Raw genomic sequence first — 18,390 nt, 5'->3', positions numbered from 1 at the left:
CGTCTTGCCTCATTTCCGGTTCTAGTTTTGAGTCGAAATGAATTTTGATGGCAAAATGTGGCATGGAACATTCACCACTCCAACTCGACAGATTAAGAAATATATCCCGAATTATATATAACAGTCGGTAGACGCATGCCTCTACAGTGTTCTCTTATATTTTGAAACCAGAATTGGTCAAGTTCGTATCCTTTCAAAGTTCCCTTTTCAAACAATCATTATCAACGCCAAGTCTGGCCCTGGCACGGTAGTGCGATTTTTGTTTAGTATTAATAAAATTTGACACTTCAGACAGCAGTTTCAGCAGAGAGGACAAAGATGGAATGGGCATGGAATCCAAATACAGAAACTGAAACTTCTCTATCAAGGGGAAACATCACTGCCAAAGTTCAGAGCTTGTGAAAAAGCGACCAGCGAAATCACTTGCTAGTTAATGTTCTGGGGGGGGGGGGGGGGGAATAAGCGAAAATTTCGGGGGGGGGGGGGCGCTGAATCTTTAAACAGTAGGCAGAGTGGCGCTGATTTCGGGGGTGGGGGGGCTGAATCTAGGCAGAGTGGAGCTGCGGGGGTTCTTGGAAGGGGTGAAGCAACAGTGAGGCCTCATCAACATGCAAATGGTATTTTTAAAGACCTGTGAACTGCTCAGGCGCGGCTTTGTGTCTGCCCGGGAAGCGGTCTCATCCCGGGCTGCCACACACGACGGGGGGGGGGGGGGGGGGCTGAAGCCCTTTGAGTTCAATGGGTGTTGCGCGCCTGATCACAGGTAAATGTGGGAGAGAACGGGGTTGTTGAGCAGGGCCGGGCTGGCATCGGGCGATTCCTGTAGCAAAAGTGCTTCACAGTTAACCTCCCCCATGACCCTCCAGCTGGTCCGACATAATTGCCAGGCCTACTTTGGGGTTCCAGTTCGGCCCTGTTGTTGAGTATCCTACCCAGGGCTTTAAGTGGGATACAAACAAATGGGTGGGGGTGGGGGGCGGTGTTGCGCGGGGTCTATACGACTTGTCTTTTGCTGTCTCTTTTGTCATTGCATCCAGGCATAATGATACAACAAGTAACATGATACCTACAACAAGTTAGGACTATTGGCTTTGTCAATCGTTGTTAGTTGCATAAGATAAATTTGCAGTAACTGTGGCTTGTATATAATATTGAAAAAGCATCCACTTGAAGCCCTAGTGACACCACGACAATGTTACTGCTCATGAGTTTCAAAAAGAGACAACAATATAATCATGCAGTGGCTGAACTCGATAGATTAAGAAATATATCCCAAATTATATATAACAGTCGGTAGACGCATGCCTCTACAGTGTTCTCTTATATTTTGAAACCAGAATTGGTCAAGTTCGTATCCTTTCAAAGTTCCCTTTTCAAACAATCATTATCAACGCCAAGTCTGGCCCTGGCACGGTAGTGCGATTTTTGTTTAGTATTAATAAAATTTGACACTTCAGACAGCAGTTTCAGCAGAGAGGACAAAGATGGAATGGGCATGGAATCCACATACTAATCATGCATATTAGTCTGGGCCACTGGCATTTTGCGATGCTGCAGCGTTTTCCTTATAATTATGGATTTGCCAAACTTCCCAAATAATGCTCGCATAATAAATCTCGCTTTTGAGAGTGATTAAGCTATTGACATTGTAAATAACAATGCCGTTTCTTTAAATGTTTTAAAAACAAACAAAAATAATGTCACGAGCAATGCCAATAGCTCTAACTTTAACAATGCCGAGACCGTTGCATTGTAAATGCTTGTTTTTTTAACCTACTGGTGGTCACCAGTAGGTAGTTCGAGATGAGACATAGATTCCATTCCATTTTGGTTTGCTTATAACTTTGGTGAGGTTTGACGAATCTCCACAACATTTTCCGGAAAGGGTGTTTTCCTGTGTCTTGTTGTGCATGGAAAGCTTCGGGGTGACTCGTCAAGCGGGGGCTGAGAAAAAGGGGCGGTAAAAAAAATTGTAGTGTTCATTCCCATAGAGATTTTAGACATGACTACAGCCCGAACTGCTGAATGGAATTACACCAAATTTAGCAGAAAGCTAGATCTGGGTGCAGAAAGATCTTTTTGTGATTTGGTGCAAATCCATTCAGTAGTTTTTGAAATGATAAAGGAAAAAGAAATATAGATATGTAGAGATAAGGATCCGACAGATCTTATGCTGAGATCTGTTTGGCTACCAACACTTCAGCCAGGAAGTGTTGGCAGCTATTTTGGGACTCTGACTCAGTTGAGTCCCAAAAAAGAAGTTTAAAAAAATAAAAAAAGAGAAGGGGGGCAGGGTAAGGATTCCCTGACCTCCGAGGCATGGTATTGGGGTCGCCCAGCGACCTGTCTAGGGTCCAAAAAAGCAAAAGCATTTTACACTCACAAAACCAGAGAAATTAAACAGTTATAGTTATACTTATCTCAAGAAACTATAACTTGTGTCCTAAGGTAACTATAACTCGTGCTCTTTCCATGCACTGCTACTTACCCAACATATTACATCAGAAATAACCTCTTGTATGACATCATTCATAATAGAACTGCAACATTTGCAATAACATTTGTGATGAGAAGTCTGTGCATGACCAGGCACCAGTTTTAGTTACCTTAGGGCATGAGTCAAAGTTTCTTTAGATAAGATGGTTTTGTGCGTGTACAGTCTGAACCGAACTATAACGTCACTCTATCCTTTGTTTTTTTTTCCCTTTGTGTATAGGTGTGTGTGTGTGTGTGTGTGTATATGTATGTGTGTGTATATATATATATATATTACCTACTGGCGATAGCCAGTAGGTAGTTATAGTTAGGACCACGTTTCCATAGGAAAACCTCAACATTCTATTTTGAATAACTTTGGCGCCGGTCGACGAATCCTCGCGAATTTCTCAAAATAGGTGGGGCGCTACGCTCCGCTCCTACCCTGAAAGTCTCGGGGGGATTCGTCAAGCGGGGGCTGAGATAAAAGGGGGGTCCCAAAACGCGTTTTTCCCATGCATTTTTCCATAGGACCTTTAGAACGAGCTACAGCCCGAATGGCTGAACAGAATTACTCAAAATTTGGCAGAGAGGTAGTCCCTAGGTCAAGGAAGTGCCTTTTGTAGGTTTGGTGTAAATCTGTTCAGTAGATTCTGAGAAAATAGCCTTTAAATCAATATATATATCTGACCCAGCTTACGGTACGCTTACCGTACGCTTACGGTAAGCGTACGGTGGCGTGCGCGAGCGCGATTCTGATTGGCTCTTAGATCTTAGTAAACATTCGAATCGGCCGAAACCAGGAAGCGGCGGCCGCCATTTTGTCTCTCGCACTGAGAGAGATTTTTAAAATCGGAAGCCCAAAAACATGTAAAGGGGCTGTTTTGACAACTCCCTCCCACATAGTCATGTTGAGGGAGTCCCCAAACATCCCCCAAGTGCAAAAACGGTTTTATTTTTTTTTCGGCAATTTCGCGGGGTACGCTTACCGTACGCTTACGGTAAGCGTACGGTAAAAAAATAAAAATAAAAAAAACCACCAAATGTGCTGGGCTTATTACAATGGAAAAAAACACTATCCACACTTACCCCACCCCCTGTGCTTTTGGTGGCCGTAGGCCACCAAATGTACAGGGCTTATTATAAGGGAAAAAAACTTAGCATTTAAAAAACCGTACTAATTCACTGAAAAAACCATAGGTTTCACACACGTTATAGTTAGGAATTAGCATTTAAAAAACCTTGCAAATTCACTGAAAAAACCATAGGTTTCACACATGTTATAGTTAGTGGAAATTTTACTGATAAAAAACCAATGAAATTGCCCCGTTATAGTTAGCGCAGGCAACTATAACTCACGCGACCGCAATCCTCTGCTGATGACATATGTGTCTTTATGAAAAAAAAATATTTGTAATATATGTATAGCTAAAAATGTATGGAAGAAGACATGGGCAAATAAGTGTCTAAATACAGTATTAGCATCAGCAGAGGATTGTGGTCGCGTGAGTTATAGTTGCCTGCGCTAACTATAACGGGGCAATTTCATTGGTTTTTTATCAGTAAAATTTCCACTAACTATAACATGTGTGAAACCTATGGTTTTTTCAGTGAATATATGTAAGTGTGTGTAGAGAGAGGCAAGATGAGGATGGATAGCCATCGAATAGGAAGCAAGCACAAAAGCCGACCATATGCATCTTTTTTTTAACGTATTGAAGACCGCTAAAGTGAGATTCTTGCAAGACTGAAAAAAGCATGTGAATTTACTAAAGGTTAAGCACCTAAGAACTGCATTTGTCAACAAGCCGCATTTAGAATTGAAAATGTTGTAGTTATTAAGGATAATGTTAATTTACCTCTTGTTGAAATATTTGAGTAAATAATACCCTGGTAGTACAGGCAATGATTCTTTAGAATCATGAAATAACCAGTCCTGAAAGTTTAGTGGGTACATAAATAATGCAAAGTATGTGCCCTTTTTAGGTCTCGCCTGCGTGGGCTGCGCACATGCGCAGTCTCGCTGTCGAGATTTAATGATTTGGAGGAAGTTCTGTAAAGGGCTTCAAGCCCCGCCCCTCTTTCCCATTGGCCGGCGTCACTGTTTATGCTAAACGGTGGCCAGCCATTGGGAAAGAGCACTGCGTGACGTAGTCTTTTCCACTTTTCGGCCGGCCCACTTGGACGGGCTCATCTGCTTTCCGGCTGAAGTAAAAGCTTTCTCATCTTTATGGGGCCATGTGTTTAAACACATGGTCCCATAAAGACAAGAAAGCTTTCACAACGGATGAAAGTGAAAGCGGACCGTGCTTGTTTCTAGTGCGGTCCGGTTTCACTTTAGGGACCGCGCGCAGGGTGGCAGCTGCATTCCTCCCACAGCACCCCACCCCCAACCTCTGAATGTGCTCCTTCACAGAATCCGCCATGCCTGCCCATGCTTTGTGTTTTTTGTTTGTTCCTGGTGTCCGTTTGCACACTCTACAGAGCTCCGGGGGGGAGGCTCCAAAATCGGCAGCTCTAGCCGTAAGGCTACATTGGTGTCGTTGGCTCAGGGTGCGCCCGCCCCAACATCATTGCGTTTGAACAGTTTCCTAAAAGTAAGGACACGTCGGATGTCCGTGCCAAAGAGTAAGACTGGCACTCCGACACTTGGCATACTTAACACTGCTTGGAGGAGGGAGGGTCGCTCCAGAGACTAGTGAACTTTGATCAGGTGATCTTAAGGGCGGCTGATAGTGCGTGTGCGTGCGTAATGCTCGTGAGCGTCGCGAAGAGTGACTACTTACGAACTTGGGTGATGTTTGTGTTTGAGCTAGTGAATGAGGTTGATTTAATATCGAACTATGTTGATGCAGTCTCCTGCGTCTGAAGGGTGTGTGGGGAAGAATCCTCTCTGGAAGCTGTGTCATTAACCATACATTTATTGGCTCCTGTGCACACGAGACATCGAGCGTTTGCCACCAGATTAGCATCTTTTCACACTTGTTTCCTGATCACTCACATTGCTGGGATTGGGTGGGTAAGGGACCTGGTTGTGCCAGTTTTGCCTGATTTCTTGCTCGCCTGGCTTCCTGTCCACCCATTGAGCGGTGTCTCGTCCTTACACTGGACCTGTCAGCTCTATCCTCTATCCCAGGGCAAGTACGGACATGTCCTATGGGGGCGGTAAAGGGAGGGGACAGCTGCTCGCGCTGCTACAGATATAAGGTTGGGATAAAAATAGTTTGTAAACTGCTAGATCAATAGCATAATGTTATGTGCGTTCAAAGGTATTAAGGACAAGTGTGTTTGCTCTGCGCGAGCACTTCATTTTACGGCAGCCCTGAACCGTGGTAACCAGTTTCACAGCTAAGCACTTCAGCTCTTGCAGAAACCCTTAAGGAAAAATTGGAGGCCAGGCGAGCCTAAAGCAAAGCCACCCCTCTCATTTCAGCAGTAATAGGCTATGGACAAGTGGCAGCAAAGTTTACCCTGGCCTAGCCAGAAGGGCTCTATTAGACGTAGCTATCCCATTTCTACAACGTGTTGCAGATTTTATTTCACAGCAAAGAAGAGTCTTGTCGTTAGAGGAGGTGGGCCTTCTACACATATCCGACTCCCAATGTCCATGATGAGTTGCCAGCAGGTGATTAAACCAGGAGTGGAAAGGACATACCCAAATACGTACATTACCCTCCCGCTCTCCCCCGCCCCCCTCCCATGCCCTCCTCCCATGCCCTCCTCCCTATTTCACACAGAACAGTCTCCCGCTCGCCCATCCTCTGTTCCTCTTGCCCCTATGAGACCTCTTTCTTTTCTGACTCTCATACACTCCTTCACCCTAGTTTAAAAAAACGCCCCGGGCAGGCTGCATAACTCGATGTCAGCCGCTAGGTGGCGCCAGTGACTGGTAGAAAATGGGACACAAGTCCCTGCACGTGCCAGGAGCGCCCCCTGGCAAACCAAGTGGTCTTATGCTGCAGACTTTCTTCGCCCGACCCCTTCTTGTGCCTGACAGGTCCACAGAGGCAACTGAAGAGATGCAGTTGCAGTTGTATTGACTTTATCTGAAATCCTGGTGCTTGTGGTCCAGCAATAAATATCTGGGAAGAATAAAACATACAGTCCTGAATTCAATGATAAAAACACACATGCAATCAGGGACAATGTGTCAACTATGTGCTAAACTTCTGTCTTACTGCTCCAAACAAGCCTACATCTGCACTGATATCTGCCCCACTTCCTGTCCCTTGGCTCTTTCATTCCCATCTTGTCCACCAGTAACACCTCCTGCTGTCTCTCACCCTCATAGTTTAGTTATTTCCTGTCTCTACCCAACTTTCTTGCCCCTCCCAACTTTCCCTCTCCCATGCAGGTTGTAACTGCACTTGGCGCTGTGCCAGTGTGACACCTCCAGCCTGCCTCTGCTTTCTATTCAGCACAACTTTCCATGCTGGTTTTGAGGGGGAGGGGCGGCAATCTGCAACCAAGCCACTCTTTACTCTATTATGCACTTATCAATGTTATGTTTTAATTCATGGCAGCAAGCTCGCGGTCTGCAATCTTAGAACAGAAAATTAAAGTAAACAAAAAATTTGCATCCTGACACTACGGGCATAATTGGTGGCGCATGCGCATATACAGACTCCTACTGGGGTGCCCATTTTTTACTTTATTTTGTTGCCAATATTATTCAGCATTTGCGACTTTTTCTTTTTTTTTTCTTTTTGCTAGTGTTGTTTAACATGTGCAACAATACCTGGATAGGAAAAAAAGTTCTAGTGCCAAGGCCAATTCATGCCTTTCAGAAGCTAGACATATTGTCTTTGCCAGTGCTTGTTGTTATTTAGCTGCATAGAGAGGCAGCGCAAACCACTTAATGGTTTCCAGCACACAAAGTTAGTAAATTCACTAGTCTTTCTGGGGTTACGTTTGAGAACGAGTACTTCGCTGGAGAGAGGATGTTGTGTCCCTTTGCTTGAAGCCCGAACTGCTGAGCAGGAAGAACGAGGATGTGGGAGATCATGTTTGGAAAAGGGAAACGCACGGCTGTCTCCTGAACTCTAACATGACACACTGAGGATCCAAAAGCAGACAAGCATTTGCAATGCAACCGGTCTCTCATTTACATGAGTTTGAGCTATTGGCATTGTAAATGACAGTGCCTTTTATTTATGTTTTGGTTTTTGAAACATAAATAAAACGCATTGTCATTTACAATACCAATACCTTAAACTCGCGTTAATGCGAGACCTATTGCATTGCAAATGCTTATTTAAAGGTTGTACTCTGGTTAGATAACGTAGTTTGTGAGCAAATAAAGTTTCCCTTTTTATCATTAGTGCTCTTGAAACACTCCATATGCATAAACTAATTATGTCCTTGCTTAGGTTGCTGGTTAGAGGGCGCCCTTGTTCACATCAACAGATTAATTCTTGCTTAACAGGAAAGGTCTGTATTTTAATGGGGGGTACCATCAAAAACGAAAGATTTTCTTTATTCTACTGATCACCGCAGAGCCAAGTCCTAAACATATATTTTTAGTTTACTTTGGCACAAATTTGTTGCCTCCTGGACCCTCGCTGTTCACTGGCATCACAGTATTAATCTGCTTATTGTGTCATGTATGCAGGATGTGGTGCACAGCTCAGGATTTGTTACATTCCATATCTGAATCTTGTTGTTCTGTACTTTGCTACATAATCGGCTCCCTATTTCTGTACTCATGTGTTTTTAAGTTGGCATAAAATGTCATTATTAGGCAATAAACTTTTTTTTCACTTTTTTTCACAGCAAGCACACATCATTGTAAATAACGCATTAAAGCTGTATTCTCAAGATAAAATCGGGATGGTGGACTATGCTTTGGAATCTGGAGGTATGATTAAATGAAGAATTGTAATACCTTCATTTTCCATGTTGTGTAATGTATTTTAATGTATATGATTCTCTGCTAACAGTTCAAACTAGTTACATGCATACCTTTCAAGATAAGATGGGGTTTCGATGTGCATATACATGATACGCTTGTAATCCATATTTAAACGGGTATGAATACTAACCCAAGCGAACAAGATCAGTTGTGAAAGAACCCTTTTCTTTTGACCAGTCACAAGCTCTTTGCTATGTGTTTGCCAGCGCTGACAACCTATCGAAACACTGGCTACACAGGTGATCCTTATCTGCATGACTCCAGAGTGAATGTATCCATTGAGACTACGGATTACAGATACTGTAGACCACCTGGTATATGACTGAGGATCTGTCCAAGAATCAACTGAAATGAAATGTCATTTCTCTCCAGAATTGTTTCTTTGCAACCAGCAAAAGCACTTTAATTTTTAGTGGTGATATTGCAACTAATTTTGCAAGCAAGCTGTAGACTAGTTTACTTCAAGGAATTCATTTTCTGGCCTTTTCTGGCTTATGGCATGCTGGTTAATGCTAGGGTCCAGGTTGCTCATGAGCTGTCTGTTGGGAGTCTGACCTCAAAGGTGAAGTCACATAAAGCTTTGAGAACATGTACGTTTTTTTAAAGCTGCTCATTGATTGCAGGTTGGAGATTGGGCTTCCACAATACCCAATTATGCTGTCTTATGAGCTTATAATAAAACTAGACCTGTAAACAACTAATGATTGTAGGTTAAATAAGATTTTCTTTCATTTAGGTGGGAGCATTCTGAGTACTCGCTGTTCTGAGACGTATGAAACCAAAACTGCCCTAATGAGCCTTTTTGGAATTCCTTTATGGTACTTCTCACAGTCTCCTCGAGTTGTGATCCAGGTAAATTCCAGAATTAAATGGGACAGTAGATCACTACTTTGTCTTCTGTAATGTGTGTGTGTGTGGGGGGGGGGGTTGTGTGTGTTTGTGTGTGCGTGTGTGTGTGTGTGTGTGTGTCTGTTTGTTTTCCTTCTGCAGCATCCTGAAACCAGGCAGTCACTTTCTCCTTAAAGAGTCTTTATACCATGCCTGCCCTAAGATTCCTATCAGGTTCTTCCATTCTATCATTCTTTTGTTTGTCTCCAAAGATTCCAGACCCTTCTCACTTTGGTCCCTCACTTATCTCTTTGCTGTTTCTACTGAGCTCTTCCAGGCTCAGAATGTCCTAGAGCCGTGAGCCCTAGAACAGGTAGCCCTATAGGAGATAAGTGAGGCTTTTACTTATTTGTGTTGAGCAAAATTATAATGCATCATCTGACCATTCACAATATGATATTAATTTGTGTGCACCTGCCCAGTAAGTAACTAATAACTTAATAAAAAAGGAGAGTGTGAGGAAAATTAATTGGAGGGGCGTACCTCCGTTCCATGACTCAACTAAATTAATATCACTAAAGAGGCCATCCCATGAAACACTCATTTGTTGTTGGTGGGTTGTTGTTTTTTACACTCTCCCACTCACATACTTCAGTGTGGTATGCTTTATCATAGAGCCCTCACCCAGTGTAGTTGTCTGACATACATCAACAAGTATAACAGTGCCAGAAAAACTTCCAGCTAAATTGTTACAGGAGGTAGATCAGAAATTGCAAAATCATGCAGTAAAGGTGGGTGTGTGATACAGAATCCTTCTCAGTCTGGTACTACTAAACCTCTTTGTTCCAAAATTGGTCTTAATGTTAATTTATTTAAGTGCAAGACATATTTTTGCATCCTGATTTGTCCGAACACCTGCTTCTTAGACTTGCCATGGTGACCCATCCTATTCAGCTTAAGGCTTTGCCATGTAGCCTGATGTTGAAACCTTGCGATTACACTGCATGTAGTGATTGCCAGTTTGACTACACATGCACCATCACCTGGATAATTGGCTGATGAAAGCTTCTCAGGTCCGCTGCCTTCCCAGAACAATGTCCATTTTGCAAGCCTTTGCATTTTTGTCACCCAAGCAAAGGGAAATTCTTTACCTGCAGTACAGTGATGGTGACATTTGAAACACATCTGTTTCTTCCACCTTAGTGGATTCAAGTTATAGTGCAGATGTATTCGGTGGGTATTTTTCTTTGACTAGAGGGCCCAGTAGCTTCTGCAATTCTTTTTGTGCTTTGTGAGGCTGAGAGTTTTTAATTTTAAATGCCTCAGTAACTACTAATACTTATTGTTAGCTTTTAGGAGCATAGCTCAGATCTTCTATGGTATTTCAAGGATAACCTATTGAAAGCATAGCCTTTCATGCTGTCAGATTACAATGTGGTCATGGGTATTCATGATGGTCTGGGTATTCACTTGAAATAACCACATATAAGTATCTGAAAGAAACACGTTAGTTAGATTCCTCACCTTAGAATATCCCCAGGCGTCAGACTGGATCTGGAAGATTTTTCGTCAGCAATACCCCTTGCGCGTCGCTAGGCGTCGTCTGCGGGTCCGTCGTCGGCGTCGTGCGCCGGAATGACGTCGTCGGAGTACTTAGACGCCGCCCTCGCGCGCTGACGTCAGTTCTTCTTTTTTCCGCGCCAGTAAGCGCAGATCCGGGAGAGCTACCCCTTTTAGTCTTTTTTGACTAAATCTTTTTTGATCGCTTTTGATCCTTGTCTGTCGACATCTGGTGCCGGTAGGATGCCTGGGTTCAAGGCTTGCGAGGATTGCCATCGACTGATGTCGGTGACCGATCACCACCGCCGGTGCCTCTACTGTTTAGGCCCCGACCACGACGCGGAGTCGTGCTCCGATTGCCAGGCCCTGACTTCGAAGGCTCGGCGGGAGCGGTCCCGCAAGCTTCTCGAGCTTCGCCACTCGGCTCCGCGTCGTGCGCGATCCCGGTCCAGGAGGAGGTCCAAGGATCGCTCGCGGAGCCCTAGCCGACGCCACCATCGATCGTCGGGCTCCAAGTCGTCGGGTAAGTCCAAACGCTCTAAGAAGTCCAAGAGGCGACATCGCTCTTCGGACTCCCCTCGCCGGTCGCGCGACTCGGCCGAGGGTCCGGGTGGTTCCACCCCCGCGGCTCCGGCAGAGCCGCAGGCGCCGCGCCCGTCCCCATACCCTCCGGTCCCTGGGACTAACGCGACGCCGGCGGAGGTCAGTGCCTTCCTCTCGGCCATGAGGAGCCTGGCCCCGCCGTCGACGCCCGCTGGCGCGCCTTCGGGCCCCGCGGACTCGACTGGGCGACCTTGCCTGCCAGCGGCTTCGGCCCCGGCGCCGTCGACGACTCCGGTCTCGACGCCGCAGGTCCCCGCGGGGCCCATGCCTGGGCCCCCGTCGACGCCGGTTGACCTAACCACTCCTCCGCCGGCGAATGAACCACCGACGCCGGCGCAGACGCCTACACCTCCGGTGCCGCCTCCGGACGGCGTCCAACCCCAGTTTAGCCCTATTCCGGACCCGGCGCCGCAACGGCGTCGACCGGCGCCGCAACGGCGTCGACCGACGCCGCGTCCGGCGCCGCTTGAGACCTATCATCTCTACAGTCCGGCTCCGATCATTCCTCCTGTTTATCAGGAATCGGACGACGGGGGCGACTGGGAGGGGTTCGAGGACCCTATGGCTGTTCAGTCGCAGCTTTCACAGGACTGGGCAGATGAACTGGGGGAGGCCAGTGGTCTGGATACCTCGCCAGACACTGGATTCACTTCTCCTCCGACTGTGGCTTCGGAGGAGGGTGCAGCATTTTCTGTGGTGCTGCGCAAGGCGGCCGCAGCCCTTGGGCTCGAGCTGCCTGCCGTGGCTGTGAGGACTAACATCCTCACTGAGGTGCTTCAAACCGCAGCAAGCTCCACTGAGCCTCTGCTGCCGTTCAATGAGGCCCTCACTGACGTTCTGCAGGGCACCTGGTCCAAGCCCTCCACAGTTCCTCCTGTGGATAGGAACGTTGCCAGGCGCCACCGCCCTGCTCCGGGCGACCCCAGTTTCCTGTCCCAACACCCCACCCCCGAGAGTCTGGTTATCCAGGCCTCTACCTCCCAATCCTCCTTCCCGACCGCTCCGCCGGACCGGGATTCCAAGAGACTCGAGCAGTTTGGCAAGAAACTGTTCTCGTCCCTTAGTTTGGGCCTGCGGTCTTTGAACACCGCCTGTCTCTTGGACCGTTATTCCCATTCTCTGTGGGATACGGTGGAGGACGTGCTGCCCCTGTGTCCGGAGGAGGTCCGGACACGTCTTACCCAGGCTTTGGCCGATGGGAGGGATGCAGCGCGGCACGCCATACGATGTGGGCTTGACACCACGGACTCGCTGGGTCGGGCGATTTCCACCACGGTGGCGCTCCGCCGCCACGCCTGGATGCGGTTCACGTCATTTTCCGGGGATGTCCAGAACACCCTCATGGACATGCCCTTTGATGGCACTCACCTGTTTGGTGAGAAGGCGGACAGTGCGCTGAACCGCTTTAAGGACTCCCGGGCTACGGCCAAGTCCTTGGGCCTCTCGGCTCCGCGGGCGCACACCTCCGCTTTTCGCCCCTTTCGTGGCCAAGGAAGGGGCGCCTCCTCATGTCCGCCCAGCCACCAGCCGCAGAACCAACCTGCGCGCGGTCGCGGACGTGGTTTCCGCTGTGGCGGATCTGGAGGACGACGTGGTCAGCCCACATCCACCCCGGCAGCATCCGCCTCAAAGCCTTCCTAGTCCGAGCTTTCAGGCCCATTCCACGCCAGTGGGCGGCAGAGTTCGCCATCACCTGCTCCACTGGCGGTCCATTACATCGGACAGGTGGGTGCTGCAAATCGTCCGAAGGGGCTACTCCCTCCCCTTCGAGACGACCCCTCAAGCCATGCCACCGCAGCACCACCGTATCTCGGGGGATCACTTGAATCTTCTCCGCGAGGAAGTTTCGGCCCTCTTGGCCAAGGGGGCCGTCGAGCGCGTTCCGAGTCCAGAAGTAGGTCGTGGTTGTTATTCCCACTACTTTCTGGTTCCCAAGAAGGGCAAAGGGGGCCTACGCCCCATCTTGGACCTCCGGAACGTCAATGCCTTCCTCCGAAAGGAAAGGTTCAAGATGTTAACCTTGGCTCAGGTTCTAGCTGCCCTAGACCCCGGAGACTGGATGGTAGCGTTGGACTTGCAGGACGCATACTTCCATATCCCCGTCCTGCCGGCCCACCGGCGTTACCTGCGGTTCACGGTGGGCCAAGAGCATTTTCAGTTTACCGTGCTCCCCTTCGGCCTCACCAGTGCCCCTCGGGTGTTCACGAAAGTGATGGCGGTGGTCGCAGCTCATCTGCGCAGATCAGGGGTTCCAGTCTTCCCCTATCTCGACGACTGGTTGTTGAAGGCGGGCTCGCCCCAGGCAGTAGTCTCCCACCTCCAGACTACGGCGGATCTCCTGCATTTGCTGGGATTTTCCATCAACGTGCCGAAGTCACACCTGAGTCCCTCTCAGACGCTCCTCTTCATCGGAGCAGTTCTCGATTCGGCGCAGTTCCGGGTCTATCCACCGGAACAGCGGGTCCGGGATATACAGGCCCTGATTCCCATCTTTCGGCCTCTATCCTGGGTTTCGGTCAGGCTAGTGTTGCGGCTTCTGGGGCTGATGGCCTCCTGCATCCTACTAGTGCATCACGCCAGGCGGCGCATGCGGGCTCTGCAGTGGGACCTGAAGTTTCAGTGGGCCCAGCATCACGGCAACCTGTCCGACCATGTCTTGATCTCGGAGGGCACTGCACAACAGTTGCAGTGGTGGCTCACGGACCGCGATTGGGTCATGGGCAGGAGCCTCTCCCTTCCCCAACCGGAGCATGTCGTAGTGACGGATGCGTCCCTCCTGGGCTGGGGTGGCCATATGGGAGAGGCGGAGATCAGAGGCCTCTGGTCTCCGGCGGAGTCTCGTCTCCACATCAACCTGTTGGAGTTGAGAGCGATCCGACTTGCACTGAAAGCCTTCCTTCCCTCTGTCCGGGGAAGTGTCGTGCAGGTGTTCACGGACAACACCACCGCCATGTGGTATTGCAACAAACAGGACGGGGTGGGGTCGTGGACCCTTTGTCAGGAGGCTCTGCGCCTCTAGACGTGGCTGGAACACCAGGGCGTCACCCTAGTGGTTCAACATCTGGCGGGCTCTCTGAACGCCAGAGCGGACGAACTCAGCCGCCGGTGCATGATGGATCACGAATGGCGTCTGCACTCCGAAGTGGCGCAAGGTCTCTTTCAGCAGTGGGGAGAGCCTTGGTTAGATCTATTCGCCACCGAAGAGAACGCGCAATGTCCGCAGTTCTGCGCGTTGGAATTTCCAAGGCGGCACTCGCTCGGCGACGCTTTTCGTCACGAGTGGAGTTGCGGTCTGTTGTACGCCTTTCCGCCTATACCACTTCTGCCCAGAGTGCTGAAGAAGATCAGGCACGACCGGGCCCAAGTCATCTTGGTGGCTCCGGATTGGGCACGAAGATACTGGTATCCCGAGCTACTCAGTATGTTGACCGATCCCCCGATACGTCTGACCCTTCGGGAGGATCTTCTGTCGCAGCAGCAGGGGACGGTCCTCCACCCGAACCTGTCCAGCCTCCACCTCCATGCGTGGAGATTGAGCGGCGGCAGTTGATGCCCTTTGACTTGCCTCCTGAAGTCTGTGATATCATTCTGGCAGCCAGGCGTCCCTCCACAAAGACGGTATACGCCTGCCGGTGGAACAAATTTGTGGCATGGTGCACAGCAAAGGCTGTGGATCCCCTTTCCGCCCCTCTTTCTGAGATTCTCCTCTTTCTTCTTTCTCTGGCCCGGCAGGGCTCTGCCCTGGGCACCCTGAAAGGTTATCGTGCTGCCATCTCCGCCTTCTTGCGGCTTCCTGATCAGCCTTCTCTTTTCAAGTCCCCTGTGGTTACACGCTTTCTAAAAGGCATTACTCACACGTTCCCTCCTGTCCCTTTTGTAATGCCTCAGTGGGACTTGAATCTGGTCTTGACATTCCTGATGTGCGCTCCCTTCGAGCCTCTTCACAATTGTCCTCTTCGTCTTCTGACTCTTAAGACTGCTTTTCTGGTAGCCATCACCTCGGCTAGACGGGTGAGTGAGCTCCAGGCTTTATCTTCAAAGCCTCCTTTTCTCTCTGTTCATCCGGACAAGGTTGTCCTTCGGCCTCGTCCTTCCTTTCTTCCGAAAGTGGTGACTCCATTTCATCTTGGGCAGTCTGTTACCTTGCCCACCTTCTTTCCACCTCCGCATCCTTCCAAAGAGGAAGAGAGGCTCCACCGTCTGGACCCAAAACGTGCGCTCTCCTTTTATCTGGACCGCACAAAACAGTTCCGGGTGGACGACCAGCTTTTTGTTGGGTACGTGGGCGCTAAGAAGGGGAAAGCTGTGCACAAACGGACCATCTCTCGGTGGGTCGTTTTGTGTATCAAAATTTGCTATTCTTTGGCAAAAAAGGACCCTCCTGTTGGGCTGCGCGCCCATTCTACTCGGGCCACAGCGGCTACTACTGCTTTGGGACGGGGAGTCCCTTTGCAGGACATCTGTCAGGCGGCGACGTGGGCTTCGTTACACACGTTTGCCAGGCATTATTGCCTTGACAGCCAAGTCCGGAGGGATGGCTTCTTTGGCCGTTCTGTCCTCCAGGACTTTCTGGTGTGATCTTGGTTCGCAGACCCACCACCGGGGATGGTATTGCTTGGGTATCTATTCTAAGGTGAGGAATCTAACTAACGTGTTTCTTTCAGATGAACAAGTTACTTACCTTCGGTAACGATGTATCTGTAAGAAACATTAGTTAGTTAGATTCCTCACCGACCCACCCATCCTCCCCCTTCTGCGAACTGACATCTAGGGTTAAGGTTGTCCTTTTCAGGCCCCTAGATTTTATTTTTTGGCACCAGTGTCGGTCTTTGCATGGCTCTGCGTTCCTGGCGCGGAAAGCTATGTACAAGAACTGACGTCAGCGCGCGAGGGCGGCGTCTAAGTACTCCGACGACGTCATTCCGGCGCACGACGCCGACGACGGACGCGGAGCCGCAGACGACGCCTAGCGACGCGCAAGGGGTATTGCTGACGAAAAATCTTCCGGATCCAGTCTGACGCCTGGGGATATTCTAAGGTGAGGAATCTAACTAACCAATGTTTCTTACAGATACATCGTTACCGAAGGTAAGTAACTTGTTCTTCTTGTAATGTGACTAGGAAAAGAAACAGTATTTAAGTCATTTTAGAGTTTAGGGTCATGTATCTGGCATTGATGTAATTCCTACTACAAGTACAGGTGGTAATGTGTTGGTATTGAACAGTCAAAGTCACAGCCAAGCATTAGTGTGATGCAATGACTTGGTTCCTGTAAACGTGAGAGAATGACCTCTTCAAGGTCATCTCCACATTGCTTGTAACTTTCCATGAGACGCTGAAAGGAAGAAACATCCTCCTCAGTTGCAGATGCATGGCCATTCGAGATGAAGGCAGAATCATTGGGTGGATGGTGCTACTGTAGAACATATCTTGTAAGATGGGCTGGCGGTAAAGAGAGACAGAGAACTCCGAAGCAGTTGAGCTTAGTTGGTGTGCTGCTGAAATGTGTAGCTGGTCCTAGCCTTAATGGCACACTCCCTGGTATCCTGTTGCGAGTTGAGGTGGTGGGTCTCTTGGACTATGACTGATGGTGATAATATCTATGTGAACCAAAGCAATTGAAGATGGAAAACTGAGCAGCTGCCAAAGTTCTGTCACTGCCAAGCCAAGAATATAGAGAAATAGTAGGCAGAGCCACTGGGTGAGCTGAAAGTGGAGAGAGGCTGTTGGAGCTCAAAGAAATGGAGAAGCCTGTGTTTGGGAGTTGAGAAAGAGGCTACCCATGAACAGATAACATGGAAGCCTTGCAGAGTGAGGCAAAGGCATTTGAGAGTGTCCCAGTGAGGGCCTTGGATGGAGTACATTGTTGATGACGATCTTCAAGAGTACCTGATCTCGGGGAGACATGGCTTACTTAGTACTGTTGAAACTGACTGGACACTAACCTATCTTGGCTTTGTAGATGTGAAATTCCTACCTTGACCCAACCTCACAGGGAAAGGGGATGTCTTTAGCATAAGCTTTGCATGTAGCTGTGTTATGATGCAACCCAGATGTATTTGGAAGGTTGTCTTTTGGTTGCTTAATTCTGGGCCTTTTGGGCATATGCCATGAGAACAAGGAATCATTCAGATCTTAGAAGAGACTATCTGGTTGTTCAGACTTTTGCCAACCCTCCATGAATACAGCAGTATGGCTGTAATTTTTCCAACCTTCGTAGGAAAGGACTTTGACAATTTTTTCTCCTAGAATGAGGGATGATGTAGTCTGAGGGTTCCACACCATGCAACTAGATTGTTACAAGATCTACTGTTGGTACAAAGAACTCCCCCTGTCCCTATGATTAACCTTCTGTCACTTGGTACAGCTGGATTATTTACTGCCTTGGTTGTTCTCTTAGCAAGGCTGAAGCACATTTTCTTCAAACGACATGCAACCTGGGGTGAATGCTACAGTAGACAACTGTGAAAGTCTAGAAGACCATGGGCAAAATGAGGGAGACTGCTAATGTCGAAATGTGCCCTTAACTGTACAAGGACTTGTGTAAGTTGAAGATACGTTGGCTCAAACAATTGTCCGCTCTCCCTTCCAATAATAAAAGAAGATAGGGCGCCAGGGTGATGGCGCCCACACCCAATTGGAGATGAGGAAATGAGACTTCAGTGCATCTTCGGTGGAGTTAATAGCAAAGCACCTTTCCTGTCATCCCTGAGGACATGACGGTCATTTTTGTGGGTGGGTACCTCAATGGAACACATCACCACGAGGAGGGAGACAAGCTCAAATTGCTCTAGTTCTAAAGTCATGATAATGGGAATAGTGTGCTGGGGGTAGAAGGAAGAAAAGACCTCTCAATCAAGGAAATATTTGCACCCTTCGTAATACTCAAAACTATTCCTCTGCAGAGACCAGACATATCCAACAGAGAACTGATTGCACGCCAGTACTATATGGATTGCTTCCTTAGCTGAAGAGATTGGGTGCTGGGGACTAATCAGAAAAGAACCAGAAGT

The 18,390-nt window shown here is 48.4% G+C and overlaps 1 protein-coding gene across 8 annotated transcripts in view; it reads left to right on the top strand.

Moving 5' to 3' along the window:
- SUN1 (Sad1 and UNC84 domain containing 1) overlaps positions 1-18,390 on the top strand; it is a 406,387-nt gene that overhangs the window by 346,209 nt on the left and 41,788 nt on the right. For all 8 annotated transcript variants that reach the window (XM_085629317.1, XM_085629315.1, XM_085629312.1 and 5 more), the window contains 2 exons: positions 8,248-8,332; positions 9,123-9,238. In XM_085629317.1, the coding sequence (XP_085485443.1) occupies positions 8,248-8,332; positions 9,123-9,238 (201 nt within the window). The remainder of the gene's footprint in view (positions 1-8,247; positions 8,333-9,122; positions 9,239-18,390) is intronic.

The sequence above is a fragment of the Triturus cristatus genome, chromosome 10 (genome assembly GCF_964204655.1).
Source record: "Triturus cristatus chromosome 10, aTriCri1.1, whole genome shotgun sequence".
Taxonomy (NCBI): Eukaryota; Metazoa; Chordata; class Amphibia; order Caudata; family Salamandridae; genus Triturus; species Triturus cristatus.
Note: the sequence above shows the minus strand (reverse complement) of the source record. Positions and strands in the feature narration are given on the sequence as shown.